General features: G+C 43.1%; 1 protein-coding gene across 4 annotated transcripts in view; it reads right to left on the reverse strand.

The window, feature by feature from the left end:
- Window positions 1-15,183, reverse strand: part of LOC131677684 (V-type proton ATPase 116 kDa subunit a 1) — a 54,680-nt gene that overhangs the window by 30,239 nt on the left and 9,258 nt on the right. For all 4 annotated transcript variants that reach the window (XM_058957648.1, XM_058957646.1, XM_058957647.1 and 1 more), the window contains exons 2-3: window positions 9,403-9,575; window positions 9,030-9,335 (exon numbers count right to left, since the gene is read on the reverse strand). In XM_058957648.1, the coding sequence (XP_058813631.1) occupies window positions 9,030-9,335; window positions 9,403-9,519 (423 nt within the window). In that variant the 5' untranslated portion in view covers window positions 9,520-9,575. The remainder of the gene's footprint in view (window positions 1-9,029; window positions 9,336-9,402; window positions 9,576-15,183) is intronic.

Genomic DNA, 15,183 nt, shown 5'->3' on the forward strand with positions numbered 1-15,183 from the left:
ACTACCACCCTATTACACAATGTTGTCTACAACAAGCGATGCCAGATTTACAGACATGTCTGTATTTTACAGACTTGATAGTCTCCTACAGACGTAATCAGAAATCTACAGATTTTTAAAAGAGTAACAGTGTTCAACAAAATTGGACTAGAATAATTTGACCCGAATACGAGTGATTCCTTCACAATAGTTTACTAATTTCAAGCTACTTTTAAAGTAACAACCTAGTGTAAATAGGATTTACACAACCATGTACAGACCTTTACAGACATTTTAATTATTCTTTTAGAGACATTTCACAAAAACGTGTGGCATCGCTGTCTACAACATGGAAAAAGCTTTTCACAAAAACAATCAAAATGTAGGAGTTTTGCTTGATATTGAAGGTGCTTCGCTGACGACGTGGACATAATCGGTAGAAACAAGGAGACGGTAGCAGATCTGTATACCCGACTGAAGCGCGAAGCAGCACGAGTAGGACTGAAGATAAATGTGTCTAAGACGAAGTACATGCTGGCTGGCGGAACCGATCGCGGTAGGGAACGCTTGGACAGTAGTATTACGATCGGCGGCGACGAGTTCGAGGTGGTTGACAAGTTCATCTATCTAGGCTCATTGGTGACTGCGGACAATAACATCAGCCGGGAGATCAGAAGGCGTATTATCTCTGGAAGTCGTGCTTACTATGGGCTCCACAAAACTTTGAGATCCAGGAAGCTTCACCACCGCACGAAATGCGCCATGTACAACACACTGACTAGACCGGAACGATCTTCGGTGGTGTGCAGGAGGATGGCGTGTGGAGGAGAAGGATGAACCACGAACTTGCGCGACTCTATGGTGAGCCAAGTATCCGGAAAGTAGCTCAAGCTGGAAGGGTACGGTGGGCGGGGCATGTTGTGAGGATGGCGGACAATAACCCCACAAACTTGGTATTCACCTCCAACCAACGGCAGGTACAAGACGGAGAGGAGCGCAGCGTTTCCGGTGGCTGGACCAAGTGGAGCAGAACCTGGCGAGTATCGAGCACCTGAGAGGTTGGAGACAAGCATCAACTGACCGACTGACATGGCGGAATATTGTGGAACAGATTAAATCATGATAATATGATGTATAATCAAAAAATATATAATATGAAGGTGCTTTTGACAACGTCTTTTGGATTAATTTTGGAAGCAGCACGCGACCTTGGAGTACCTTCATATATCACGACTGGATACACGCAATGCTTAGCAACCGACATCTGTGCTCATCGTTAAGACAAGTAGAGATAAGGAAACTGAGAGTCTGCGGATGTCAGTATTCGCATTAACACATTTTTTGCTTTGATGCAACAAGCCGTAAATGTTGTTGAGCAATGGTGTCTTCATGTTGGACTATCAATTAATCCAAATAAACCAAATCCAAATAAAGGAAGGATTACAACCGGATCTCGTCCGTTGCAGTTTTTTCACTCTGAAATTATTGTCGCAGATCAAGTTAAGTACCTTGGGATAAATCTCGACCGAAAAATTAATTGGACAGCTCACATCGATTTAAGAATCAAGAAAATTTTCATGGCCTTCGGCCAATGTACACGGGCTTTAGGCAAATCCTGGGAACTCAAATCCAAGTACATTCAATGGATTTACACAACAATTGTTAGACCACAACTGACATACGGGTGCCTTATTAGGTGGCAGAAGGAAAAAGTAATGACAATCCAATCAAAGTTAAACCATCTTCAGATGATGGTCTTGATGGCGATGACTGGTGCGTTCTCGACAACACCTACTGCTGCTCTAGAGGTACTCTTGCACATAAAACCACTATATGTGTTTCTGAAACAAGAAGCACTTTTTTGTGCATGCCGTCTTAAGGCTACTGGTCTCTGGAACAGTAACCCAATAGATCGTGAAACTAGCCCCACAAGACTGTGGCCCCAATTGATTACTTGGTATGAGTATTAGGGTGGGGCATTGTTATATGGAAAAATGTAATCATAACCACATCAACCGAGCACAGCACTTTTTTTGTTCCTTTTGGGGTCCCAAACAACTGTGCAAAATTTTGGGTCGATTGGTGTTGACCCGGCGTAGCGCATTGCGTTTGAAATTTGTATGGAGATTAGTATGGGAAAACCTACATTTTTGCATTTTTAATTCTACAGACTACAATTCTTCCTTTAGTATGCAAACAAATAGAAGTGTAGTCCAGGATATGCTGAACAACTTTGCCGAAGGATGTATGGTGTTAGAATGTCTCTAAGCCATGTTATAGCTGTTCAAAGTTCGATACATCAAAAATCATTTTTATTGCCAACACTGCCGGTGTACCAATGGTATTTCATATAGCATTCCGAAATAACATTATAAATTTTAGTTTTACCACATTGATATGTTTGGATGAATTATTCAAAAGCCTTAGCTCAATTTCATGAGCGTAGGTAGTTGAGCAATGGGGCGTAGTGAGGGGGGGGACTTTAATATGTAGATATTCGAATTGAAATGTTGTCGAGTTGGAATGTTCAGATGAATTATTTCAAAACAATTACACAATGTCCTACGCATAATAGTAACGATGAAATAAAACAGGCTGTATCCCTTTGCCTTGACGTTTATCAATAGAAGTTACAATGCAGACTGAATCAACTGATGTCGATTTGATATGTCAGACGATTATATTTCGGCTTAAAACTATGCTATCAAATCATAATGAGTATTAAACCGAAATATAATCCTCTGACATATCAAATCGACATCAGTTGATTCAGTCTGCATTGTAACTTCTATTGATAAACGTCAAGGCAAAGGGATACAGCCTGTTTTATTTCATCGTTACTATTATGCGTAGGACATTGTGTAATTGTTTTGAAATAATTCATCTGAACATTCCAACTCGACAACATTTCAGTTCGAATATCTACATATTAAAGTCCCCCCCCCCCTCACTACGCCCCATTGCTCAACTACCTACGCTCATGAAATTGAGCTAAGGCTTTTGAATAATTCATCCAAACATATCAATGTGGTAAAACTAAAATTTATAATGTTATTTCGGAATGCTATATGAAATACCATTGGTACACCGGCAGTGTTGGCAATAAAAATGACTTTTGGCATTTAATTGGATGTATCGAACTTTGAACAGCTATAACATGGCTTAGAGACATTCTAACACCATACATCCTTCGGCAAAGTTGTTCAGCATATCCTGGACTACACTTCTATCTATTTGTTTGCATATTAAAGGAAGAATTGTAGTCTGTAGAATTAAAAATGCAAAAATGTAGGTTTTCCCATACTAATCTCCATACAAATTTCAAACGCAATGCGCTACGCCGGGTCAACACCAATCGACCCCAAATTTTGCACAGTTGTTTGGGACCCCAAAAGGAACCAATAAAGTGCTGTGCTCGGTTGATGTGGCTATGATTACGTTTTTCCATATAACAATGCCCCACCCTACTATCTATGTCTGAGGCAATTTTGAAAACCAAGATGGCGACTTCAGTTTCTATAACTTTAACGACGTGAGAATTATTGGTATAACTTTGATGTATAGGTATCGGATGTCGATTTCGGAAGTTATGTTTTAATCGAAGAGTGTGACTTCTAGTTTAATGGACCTTAAGCTTAATAACGGGTGTTAAATAAAAAATGAGAATGAGTAGAGTTTACCGGATCCTGGCATCCTTGAGCGTGGAGCGGAAGGCCGGTAGCGGCCGTCCGGAGAAAATAATGATGATGTAGAAGAAGGAAACGTTCAAAAAGCTGTACGACAACAAGGACGCAACAAGTTTGCGTGACGCCGGCAGAAAAAATCACTGCTCCCATACCTGGATGCACCGAACCCTCAAGATGGAGGACATCATCTATCGGAAGAAGACTCGGTCGCCCGAGTACACAGACGACCAGATAGCGATCGTGAAATCGCAATGCCGGTGGATGACGAAGATCTACCGCGGGACGCCGTTCGTGCTGAACGACGAAAGTTACTTTCCGCTATCGAAGACTAATTCCTGCGACAAGTCGGCCACACCCCCCGAATTAAAATATAAGTTTAAGCATAAATTTGAAAATATAAAGTTATGCTGTACATCGCCATATCGGACAGAGGGATTTCAAAGCCGTGGTTTAAGCCGAGCGGTCTGGCCATCAATTGACAGTTATACCAGAAGGAGTGTCTTGAGAAAATTCTTCGGCCGTTCATAAAGGAGCATCTGCGGATGGGAAGTACGTCTTCTGGCCGGACAAGGCGTCTTCCCATTACGCCAAGAAGACGCTGGAGTATCTTGTGCAGATGAGATACCGTATGTGACGAAAGAAAGGAACCCGACCAACTTTCCCCAGTTCCGTCCCATTGAGGATTTTTTCAGCTCCCTTAGCGCTCTAGTGTACAAACATAATTGGTGGGCCAAAGATACGAACCAGTTGACCACCGCAGGATCCGGAATTGTATCCGTCAAGCCCGTTCCAAAAATGCCCACATTGATGGAGTTTTAGAGAGATCCGTTAAACCGGAAGTCACCATCTTGGCTTTCAAAATTTAATCAGTCAGCAAAATTTGGCGTCTACTAGTTAAGCCCTGAAAATAATGGACAAGCTGTGGATCCGCCAACAACCATTGATGAAGTTAAGAATCTTAAGAATATGGGCGGACAAGCAATTGCCTGCTAGTTGGCTGGATGAACTCATTTGCCCCATCTACAAGAAAAGGGCGCAGACTCAGCGAGAAGAAATGAGCTGTGGCAGATTATGTCAGAACATGATTTCCGGCGTAACTGATTAAACCGATACGAGCGACGTCAGATGGTTCAAAATCAAGTATTCGGAGTGCAGATGAGATATCAACCTCATTTTAGACCATAGATGGACTCAAGCAATGCGATGTTCTTTCAAATTTGCTGTTCAATATTGCTCTTGAAGGGGTTATCAGGAGAGCTGGCGTGCAAAGGAACGGACCTATAATCACAAGATCGCATATGCTCCTTGGTTTTGCGGACGATATTGATATAATTGACATCGATCTTAGAGCAGTGGAAGAGGCCTTCGTACCTTTTAAGAGGGCGACAGCGAGGATAGGCTTAGTCAACAACTCAGCTAAGACAAAGTACATGGTCGCAAGTAAAGAGAGATGCAGGTCTAGTGGTGTTGGTACCAAGGTGGTGATGGTGCAGTGTTTGAAGTGGTCGAAGAATTCGTTTATCTCGGTACACTTGTAACTTGCGACAACGATGTTGCAGCTGCAACGATATTGCAGCTACCAACACGGCCTTTTACGGTCTACGTAACCAGCATAGGTCCCGCAACCTGCAAACGTCAACAAAATTTGCCTTATACAAAATACTGATCCTCCCTGTCGCTCGTTATGGCCACAAAGCGTCGACGTTGAGGGAGGCAGATAGGAGAGCATTCGGCTTCGAGCGTAAAGTGCTGCAGACAATACTCGGGAGATATTGTGAAAATGGAGTGTGGCGCAGACGCATGAATCCTGAGTTGTACCAAGTATACAAAACTGCGGATATTGTTAAACAGATAAAATACGGCAAACTGCAATGGGCTGGTCATGTGGTACGAATATCGGAAGAAAGAATTTCAAAAACAATATTCAGCAGGGAGCCAGGAAGAGGACGCCGACTTCGTGGGAGGCCACGAAAACGTTGGCTATACGCAGTGGAAGAGGACGTGAGATCCCTGAACGTGCGGAGGAGCTAGAAGGAAGCCGCCCAAGACCGATAAAGACGGAGCTCTACGATACACCCGGCATTGGCGAGATGACGCTGTAATAAACAAGGTATCAAAGTAAGGCATCGTTAAGCTCGTTCTAAACCCATATTGATAGGGTTTGAGAGAATTCCACTTAACCGGAAATCACCATCTTGCTTTTAAAAATGGCCTCAGACACCGATATTTGGGGTCTACACGCCAAGCCCGTCCCAAAAATACCCATATTGATTGCGTTTTAAAGAACTCCACGAAACCGGAAGCCGTCATCTTAGTTTTCAAAATGGCGTCAGACAGAAATTTCGCATCTACTCGTTAATACTGTTCCGAAAACAACTATATTGTCGAAGTGCGGGCCAAAAGGAAACTTCAAGATCCACCTTTTCCACTATGGATGCAAAAGAAGTAATAGAATAAAAGCAGATACCGTGTTAATTGCAAAATCCGATCTGCAGATCTGGTTAATCAAACCTGAAGAATGAGGTGGTTTCATATCTATTATGCCAAATCGCTTTATGCTAAATGGCCATTATGCCAAATGATGATCTTCGATTTTGTTTTAATCGATTATGCCAAAGGACTGCCACTTGAATCTCTGTTTATGCCATATGTGTTTATGCCAAATTAGTACTAAAAAGTGGTGCTTTCAACAGCTTTTGATCGGTTAAAACCTTAAAATCTATCAACAAAATCTAACATTCAGCTGAGCATGCATGCTGTGTTATATTGTTTATTTTTTATATGACAAGTAAGTCTAATTTGTCTTCAAATGCTTTACATATTAATAAACTGTCATTATTAAAATAAGTCATATTTTGAGTTCTAAGGAAAGCAGTTGGGTGTCGGTTTTACCCGCAATTCCCCTACACGGCAGTTGCGTTTCAGCTGCATAACTAAGAGAAGAGGCAACTGCAGGCTTCTTGCTCTTCTTAATTTTCGCTACCATAGACCCTGCAAAAATATGGCTATAAGCGACCATTGTTGCCTGGTTCATTCTCCATGCAATCGATGGTTGCTGAATATAGTTGCACCTCAAAGATTGCAAAAGCATTCAATTGTTATATTTAGACAATCTAGTACATTTTAGAGCATAAGTGAACTGTGCAATCTGTTTCTAATGTATGTTTGCGCTATAATCCTTCTCAGAACCAGTATAGAAAAAAGTTTGCCACTGCAGTTGAATTTGAACCGAAAATAACTGAAGAAATGCGCTGCACCGAACCAAAGAGGCACGAGACAATCAACTGAAACATCCCCTTCAGCGAGGTGGGCATGGTTTAAATTTCGTTGCTCGTTGTCAATATTTCTGAGCTATGATCATTATGATCCTAACGAGTTGCTAGCAAACGAATTTGGTTAGCTTGTCAGCTTAATGTGTACATGGAATCAAATAATGTACTCCAAATTAAAACTAAACAGTTTTTTCTTTAATCAACCCAAATAAGTCCATTCTATTACTGCGAGTGAATCTCGATTGACAAAACGACCAATCAGGAGCTGGTTCACCGCCTTCAAACGGTCGCATAACGTAATTGAGTCGCTGGATTTATTTGGGAAGGCAGTCGCAGATGTTTACACACGTTTATAACACAACCCGTCTGTTATATGTGATTGCACTACATGTGTTAAAAATGACACCATTATACCAGAAATGAGATGCTTTTGTAACTCAAATACCATTCAGAAGTATTTGTTGGAGGCCTCTTATATTAATCGATTAAACAAACTATCTATTATATACTATTTTATAATTTAGATTAATTGACCTGGACATGGACAATTTGCCGAAGTGCTTCATAATCTTCGTTTTCCAATCTCTTTACGAACATTTTCGAGCTATGGATGAGTTAGGCACAGGAAATAGATGCGCTACTGAGTTCGATTGAATTCACAGACTGACAGATTGATTACAAGAAGGTTTAAAAAATGACGGAAATATGTATACCACTAATTTGAGAAATGGTGGTGCGGTGGCGCTAGCGTTTAAGAGGCATTCGATCAAATGGTTACACAAGTATTACCATACTTATTTGCTTAAACATGGACGCTCGTTTTTCTGTGACCTAAGCACAACGCGGTTCTCTTTCCAGACCCCAAGTCTAAAAAGGTTTCTCACGATTATAAAAAGAACAAAGAAGTGTTACTTTCGTTGTTGCAAATAGCTGATTGTAAAAGCTCAACTTTTCTTCAGAATACCATTCTCACGTTATGCGCTCATCCAAACCGATACAACGGAATGCCGCCAGATTCTAATAAATCCGGCAAAACACCTGTGCGTAGTATATTTAGCACACCTCTGATAAAAAAGATAATGACGAAGCAAAACATAACATCTCCCAGACTAAACCAGCACCTTCAATTTAACAAGCGAGTGTTAAAACTATCTAAACAAGCAAATAAAATGGACAAAACGCAAATCAAAGAAAAGGAAGACTGCTTGGCGCCCACATAAGATGATAACAAAAGGTAGAAATCAAAATAGCTATGATTCGTGAAACATCGTCTCCTCGTCTGTGAAGGGACATCACAGTACAGTTAGTTAACCCTCAGACACGGCAAACTGTCTCGCGAACGGCTGAGACAGGTGAGTGACACTATCAGCGTGGATGGTGGTTGATGGTGTTTTACCTTCATGACCGGTGGGCCTTTCCAAAGGAGGAAGCATGGTATATACAATACACTACCTTATCCATGTTATCGTTTGCTTGATGCAAGACAAAACTATACAATTTTTTTCATCTATTGAGTGTTAGTTCAAACTGTTAATCGTTCGGTTTGTGTTGCTTAGAATTACTTAAACCACGTGCAAACATTCGCAGGCAATCGTCAGGCAGCTCAGCGGCAATGGTAGGTAGATAAATCGTTTATTATCATCGTTATGGATTAAAACATCATGAGTAAGTAAAGTTTCATGTCAAGCAATTCACAGTGTTAGTGATTAGAGATGAATAGTTATTAGTTAGTGGTGTTTTCGCCAGTGATTATTTTCTGCCTATTTGCTTCTGTACAGCGTTTTCAATCCGCCTCAATCGGAGCAGAAAACAATCATTGCAACGGGTGGGTTGATAGTAAAACATAAAAATGGCATGCATTGTAACGTCTCATAGAATGGTAACCCTCATGGGCGCCGTGAAGATTGTATTTTCGCGAGTTACTTTTAAATAATGGTTGTACTTTTATACGGGTAGAAAAATATGAAAATGTGGAAAACCAATAAAGAATGTCGACATTTTAAAATCACACGTACAATCGATTCGTTTTGTTTATATACAAGGACAGGTGTGCAATCAATAACAAGACTAGCAGGGTAACGATTCAACTCACCTCGTCGAAGAAAACTTGCGTCTTACGCAGAATGTGCTTCAGCTCGGTCAGCTCCAAAAAGTTACGCTTGAGAGCTTCGGCATTTTGGTTAACCTCACGTAGTTCGTTCTCCAACTTTTCAAAAGTCGCCTCGAGATCAATCATTTCCCTCGGCTGAGGAGCTTCCGGGCTCTCGCCAGTATCCAGCATCGGGATGCCGTCCTTCTTGATTTCCTTCTCCAGATAGCGTAACTTGCGTTCCATCTCGTCACAGCGACGCACCTCGTTAACGAATTTACGCTGGAAAGCGTTCACGTCCGGATTGAGCTGTTTGAGACGCGACAAAATAGTCAGTTTTCAAGTGTTTCGAAAACGGTTTGTTGCAGTTACTTACATCTCGAAACTGGACCAGCCCAAGTTCTCCCAGCTCCGAAACGCAAGCGTACGCAGCTTCACTCTGAAGGAAGAGCTGACACAAGGTCATCTCTTCGCTGCGGAACAGCGAACCCATGGTTGTGGTTTCCTTCTTACGCTGGTACGCTCAAGGGATCGTGTGATTCAGGAACGCTAGAATAGATAAGAGACATGATCTGTGTTAAAAAAATGATTTGAGAAGTTTTGTATCTAAAAGTACAGCTTTTGAAAAGGGCATATGTATTTTGTGATAAATTGACCCGGACCTCGAACTCAGTTTTAAGACACATTCAACCAAATCTATATGTGCTTGTACCCAAATTGTTCGTTAGAGCTTCAATTTTTAGTTTCTGGTGCATATTACCGATTTTGACCTGGTAGGCCAATCGTCATCATAAATCACAGATTTATTGACAGAATACTAATAATAAACATATATTATATATCTGAAACATCCGTGGAGCTGGTCAATTCACGAACCTTGTCCTGAGCTCTTAGATATTTTTCACAAGGAATTACCATCATGAAGATCTTCCGGAAGATCAATATGTAGCTGAAAACCATGTCTAGGCAAGACAAGGCACAAATCCCCGACTACATACGGGGAACGTGCCATTTAAGCCAATATATTCTTATTCCTGATGTCTAGGTGAAGTACGAACTCATGCAAACGAGCATTCAAGAAACACCTTTCTGTGTACTTACTTACCGTTCAGGCTAGAGCCTTGTTGTCTCTTGCTGTATGCAGAAGCCGTCTCCACTCCACTCGATCCATTGCTGCTTGTCGCCAGCCTCGCCGTCTTCGAAGGGTCCGCAGGTCGTCCTCTATCTGGTTGATCCACCGTGCTCGCTATGCACCCCGTCTTCTTGTTCCTGTGGGGTCGCCCTCAAGAACCATCTTCACCGGGTCGTCGTCCGAAATTCTTACGACATGATGGATGGTTCTTTTAGCAGCTGATGCAACTCATGGATCATTCGCCTGCGCCACGTTCCGTCTTCCTTCTGTACGTCACCATAGATGGTACGCAACACCCTTCGTTCGAAAACTCCAAGGGTGCGTTGGTCCTCTACGAGCATAGTTCAAGTCCCGTGGCCGTAGAGAACCACCGGTCTAATCAGCGTCTTGTAATCAACTTCGTGCGGCAGCGAATTTTGTTCGACCGAAGCGTCCTCCGGAGTGCAAACTAGGCACTATTTCCTGCCAAGATCCGTCTCTGAATTTCTCTGCTGGTATCATTGTCGGCGGTTACCAGTGAGCCCAAGTACACAAATTCGTCGACCATCTCGATTTCGTCACCGTCAATCCGAACTCGGGATGGGAGGTTCACATTGTCGTCTCTAGAACCCCTTCCTCTCATGTATTTTGTCTTTGAAATGTTGATGGCAAGTCCAATCCAATTCAGCTTTCAGTCGGATGTACGTTTCCGACATCGCCTCAAAGTTCCGTGCCATTATGTCAATGTCGTCGGCGAAGCCAAGAAGCAGGACGGAATTCCTGAAGATCGTGCCATTCGTGTCTATCCCCGCTCTCTTTATTACTCCTTCTAACGCAACGTTGAAGAGCAGACACGATAGACCATCATTTTGCCGTAACCCTCTTCGAGATTCAAAGGGACTCGAGAGTGTCCCTGATACTCGAACAACGCACGACACCCGATCCATCGTCGCTTTGACTAATCGTGTTAGCTTATCCGAAAAACCGTACTCGTGCATTATCTGCCATAACTGATCTCGAACGATTGTGTCATATGCCGATTTGAAATCGATGAACAAATTATGTGTGGGCTCGTTGTATTCGCGGCACTTCTGCAGAACCTGCAGAATCGCGAATATTTGGTCCGTGGTGGCGCGGGAACCCATGAATTCTGCTTAAAAGCGCCCCACAAACTCCCTTGCAAATGGTGACAATCAGCCGCAAAGAATTTGGGAGAGGACCTTGTAGGCGGCGCTAAGTAGTGTGATCGCGCAGTAGTTGCAGCAATCCAACTTGTCACTCTTTTTGTAGATTGGGCAAACGACACCCTCAATCCACTCCTCCGGAAGAATCTCCTTCTCCCAAATTTTGGCGGTTACCCAGTGCAGCGCTCTAGCCAGTGTTTCACCACCGTATTTTAATAGCTCGCTGAGTACTTGATCTACACCGGTTGCATTGTTGTTTTTCAGCCGACCGATCTCCTCCTTGACTTCTTGGAGATCAGGGGCCGGCAGCCTATCGTCTTCTGCATGTGCTCCAAGATCCGTTGCCATACCGCCTTCGTCCTCTGCCGCTTCACCGTTGAGGTGCTCGTCATAGTACTGCTTCCACCTCTCAATCACTTCACACTCGTTCATAAGAAGGTTGCCGTCTAAGTCCCTGCACATATCGGCTTGCGGAACGTAGCCTTTGCGCGAACTGTTCAGCTTCTCGTAGAACTTCCGTATGTTGATCTTGTTCCTCCTGTTGGCGCTTCTTTCTCCGGAGGACCGAGGTTTGTCTGTTCCGCGCTAGTTTGTATCGCTCCACATTCTATCTTGTTCCATGCTGCAGCATCCTCACCCGTGCTGTATTCTTCTCCTCTATTAACTGCTTACATTCGTCATCGAACCAGTCGTTTCCTCGATTCGGAGTCGCTGTACCTAGTGCCGCTATAACTGTACTTCCTGTGGCAGAACGGATCTCCTTCCTGCCATCTTCAAGAGTAGCCCGTCGATTAAAACGTGATCGATTTGATTTTCGGTGCGTTGGTTAGGTGATCTCCAGGTGGCTTTGTGGATATCTTTGAGGGGGAAGAAGGTACTTCGGACTACCATGCCACGGGAGACTGCGAAGTTCACGCATCGTTGGCCGTTGTCGTTCTATACGGTGTGCAAGCTGTTTGGCCCGATTACCGGTCTAAACATTACCTCCCGTCCTACCTGAGCGTTCTATCACCGATGACGATTTTTACGTCCCATTGCGAACAGCCGTCGTACACCTCCTCCAGCTTTGCATAGAACGCGTCGTCGTCGTCGTCAGGTCTCCCATTGTGTGGGCAGTGTACGTTGATGATGCTGTAGTTGAAGAAACGGTCTTTGATCCTCAACTTACACATCCTTGCGTTGATCGGAGTCCATCCAATCACGGTTGGCGCATTCTACCCAGCACTACAAAGCCGGTTCCGAGTTTGTTGGTGGTGCCACAGCTCTGGCAGAAAGAAGCCGCCCGATGCCTGCTTTTTCATACCTTTTGTCCTATCAAGCAAAGTTCCTGCAGTGCTACGACTTCAAAGTTGCGTCGTTGGAGTTCGTCGTAGATTATCCTGTCGAAAGCTGGAAAGCAGAGTGACCTGCAGTTCCATGTGCCGAGTATCTAGTCGTAATTCTTATTTCGTCGCGTAGGTCTTTGCCGATTGTTTCGATTCGTATTTTCTTCTGCATTGTTCGTAACGGCTAGTTTTCCAGGGCGGCTTGTTGGGCCTTCCCCAACCCCCTATCTCGCCGGAGGACCATCGTGTCAGCTCTGTTCAGAATCCCACGCTGACACGAGGACGATACATCAACCGCCCCTAACATGGAGAACAGACGCTCAGATGGACTCATCCTCCGAAAAGAGGAGCCTCCCTTCCCTGTCAGCATACGATCATGGTCCCACCGGGGTTGGTTACCCGATCTTTCCTATGGTTACTCGTACCCCAGCTAGCACGGCGGGAAGGTAGGGATAGGAGTTACTGGGACAAGAGGCTAAGGACCACTGTGGCGAACCACTGGGTCTATATTACGCGTTTCCCAGTTATTTACCAACCCTGCTCAGCGCAGTTTGCAAAAAAAAATCTAAACGCGGAACATTTTGTAGAGAAGTAAGGGAATGTTGTCTAGGTTGGGACGGGTTTGTTTAGAGGCTGATATCTTGTTTCCATGACAATATTTTTTAGCTTGTAGTAAACTATTTTGTAGATATATTATGTGGCTTAATGTCTGCGAATGGAAGATGTCTACTTGCAATTTTAAATAAGATTCAGGATCAATTTTCTACATGACGGCAAAATGGCCAAAAAAAAAGTGTCGTATAGGTTGGTACACTTCAAACAATTTAAACAATTAAAGGCAATTTAAACTTTAATGCATTATATTTATTCTTTGGGTAATATTTATTTGTTAATTGGTATATTAGAATAAGTAACTGAGACTTATTTACTTCCATTTGACAAAATTAATCTAACTCACAGTTTTTACATGTAAAACTTGTACGCAATCTTGTACGCATGCGTAATTGTATGGTGTCCCAACCTAAAAGACACACTTGTCCCAACCAATTTTTCGAAGAAAAAAATCCAATGAAGCAAACGCAAAACTCTGATTGGTAATAACATTTTAGTTACTTCTTAACGCTTTAAAATTATTTACGTTGAAATTTCGATGAAAAAGATTCAATTTAAGATGGCGCGAAATTCAGCAAAACAAAAGATTTTTCGCTCGTTTTTTGACACTGCTTAGTGCAGCTGCGACAATAATGAATTATAACTTCAACTTGGTATAAAAAGTGAGCTACGATCGAGTCTAGTATGTAAAAAAAATTACAGATGGCAACACTGCATAGGAACGAAAATATCGAGCTGTCCCAACCTATACGACAATCCCTTACCCAGAGGCAGCAGCAGCTATTAAAAAAAATACTATGTAGACGATTACTACGACAGCGTAGACACAGCAGAAGAAGCAATACAGCGGGCTAAAGAAGTGAAGTATATACATTCACAAGCAGGCTTCCACATTAGAAATTGGGTGTCGAACTCGGTGCAGTTTTTGGAAGAACTTGGTGATCGTAGCTCAAACGGACCAGTGCATTTCAATCGAAACAAATGGCACAGAATACGAGCGCGTGCTAGTCCTGAGTTTTGTTATGGCGCATTTCGATTCGATGGGATTTATCGGTCCTCTAACTGTACGCGAGAAGATGCTGATCCAAGATCTCTGGAGAATCGGCTGCAACTGGGATACCAAAATTGATGCGGAGTCGCATGAAAAATGGCGCCGTTGGATAAAGATGATGCGGGCTCTTTAAACTGCCTCGAAGTTATTTCGAAAAGGCCAGATTGGACGAAATAGACGATCTGGAGTTACATATACTCGCTGATGTAAGCGAAAAGGCGTACAATCTGTTTGGCGAGCTTTCCAGCTATCATTCTAGATGAGGTAAGGTGCGCCCTAGTTATGAGCCGTTCCAAGGTGGCTCCACTGAAGCAGACATCAATACCGCGTCTAGAGCTACTGGCAGCAGTTCTTGGAGTACGATTGTCGCGAACAGTTATCGATAACCACAGCTTTGGTATCGGAAAAATGATTTTCTGGATCGATGCGAGCGTTGTGTTGTCCTGGATTCGGTTTGACCAGTGCAGATACACACAGTTTGTTGGCTTTAGAATTGGTGAAGTTCTTAGTCTGACAAAATTGACCGACTGGCGGTGGATACCGACTAGACTCAATTCTAGGCCGTGTGGTATCCGGCCTAGAATTGAGCCACTGGAGTCCTGCTGCCATGTCGTAGGAGGCGACTGAAAGTAGGAGACCCTAAGTCAAGGTGTAGTTCCGTGCCGAGGACTTAATGATTGGAGGGTCTAAAATATGCCAGTCGCGCACGGAGCATTTTGGGTTTTGCCCTTGCTGTGTTATGCGAATCTCTGACACAGTGGACCATTATTTTCTTCGCAAATCGTGGGAATCAAATGATCATGTCCCATTTAAACCTGATATGGCTCGCTAAATGCGTTAACATCCCAACTCGCTTGGTGTCCTCTAGTTGTTG

Source organism: Topomyia yanbarensis, chromosome 1, assembly GCF_030247195.1.
Source record: "Topomyia yanbarensis strain Yona2022 chromosome 1, ASM3024719v1, whole genome shotgun sequence".
Taxonomy (NCBI): domain Eukaryota; kingdom Metazoa; phylum Arthropoda; class Insecta; order Diptera; family Culicidae; genus Topomyia; species Topomyia yanbarensis.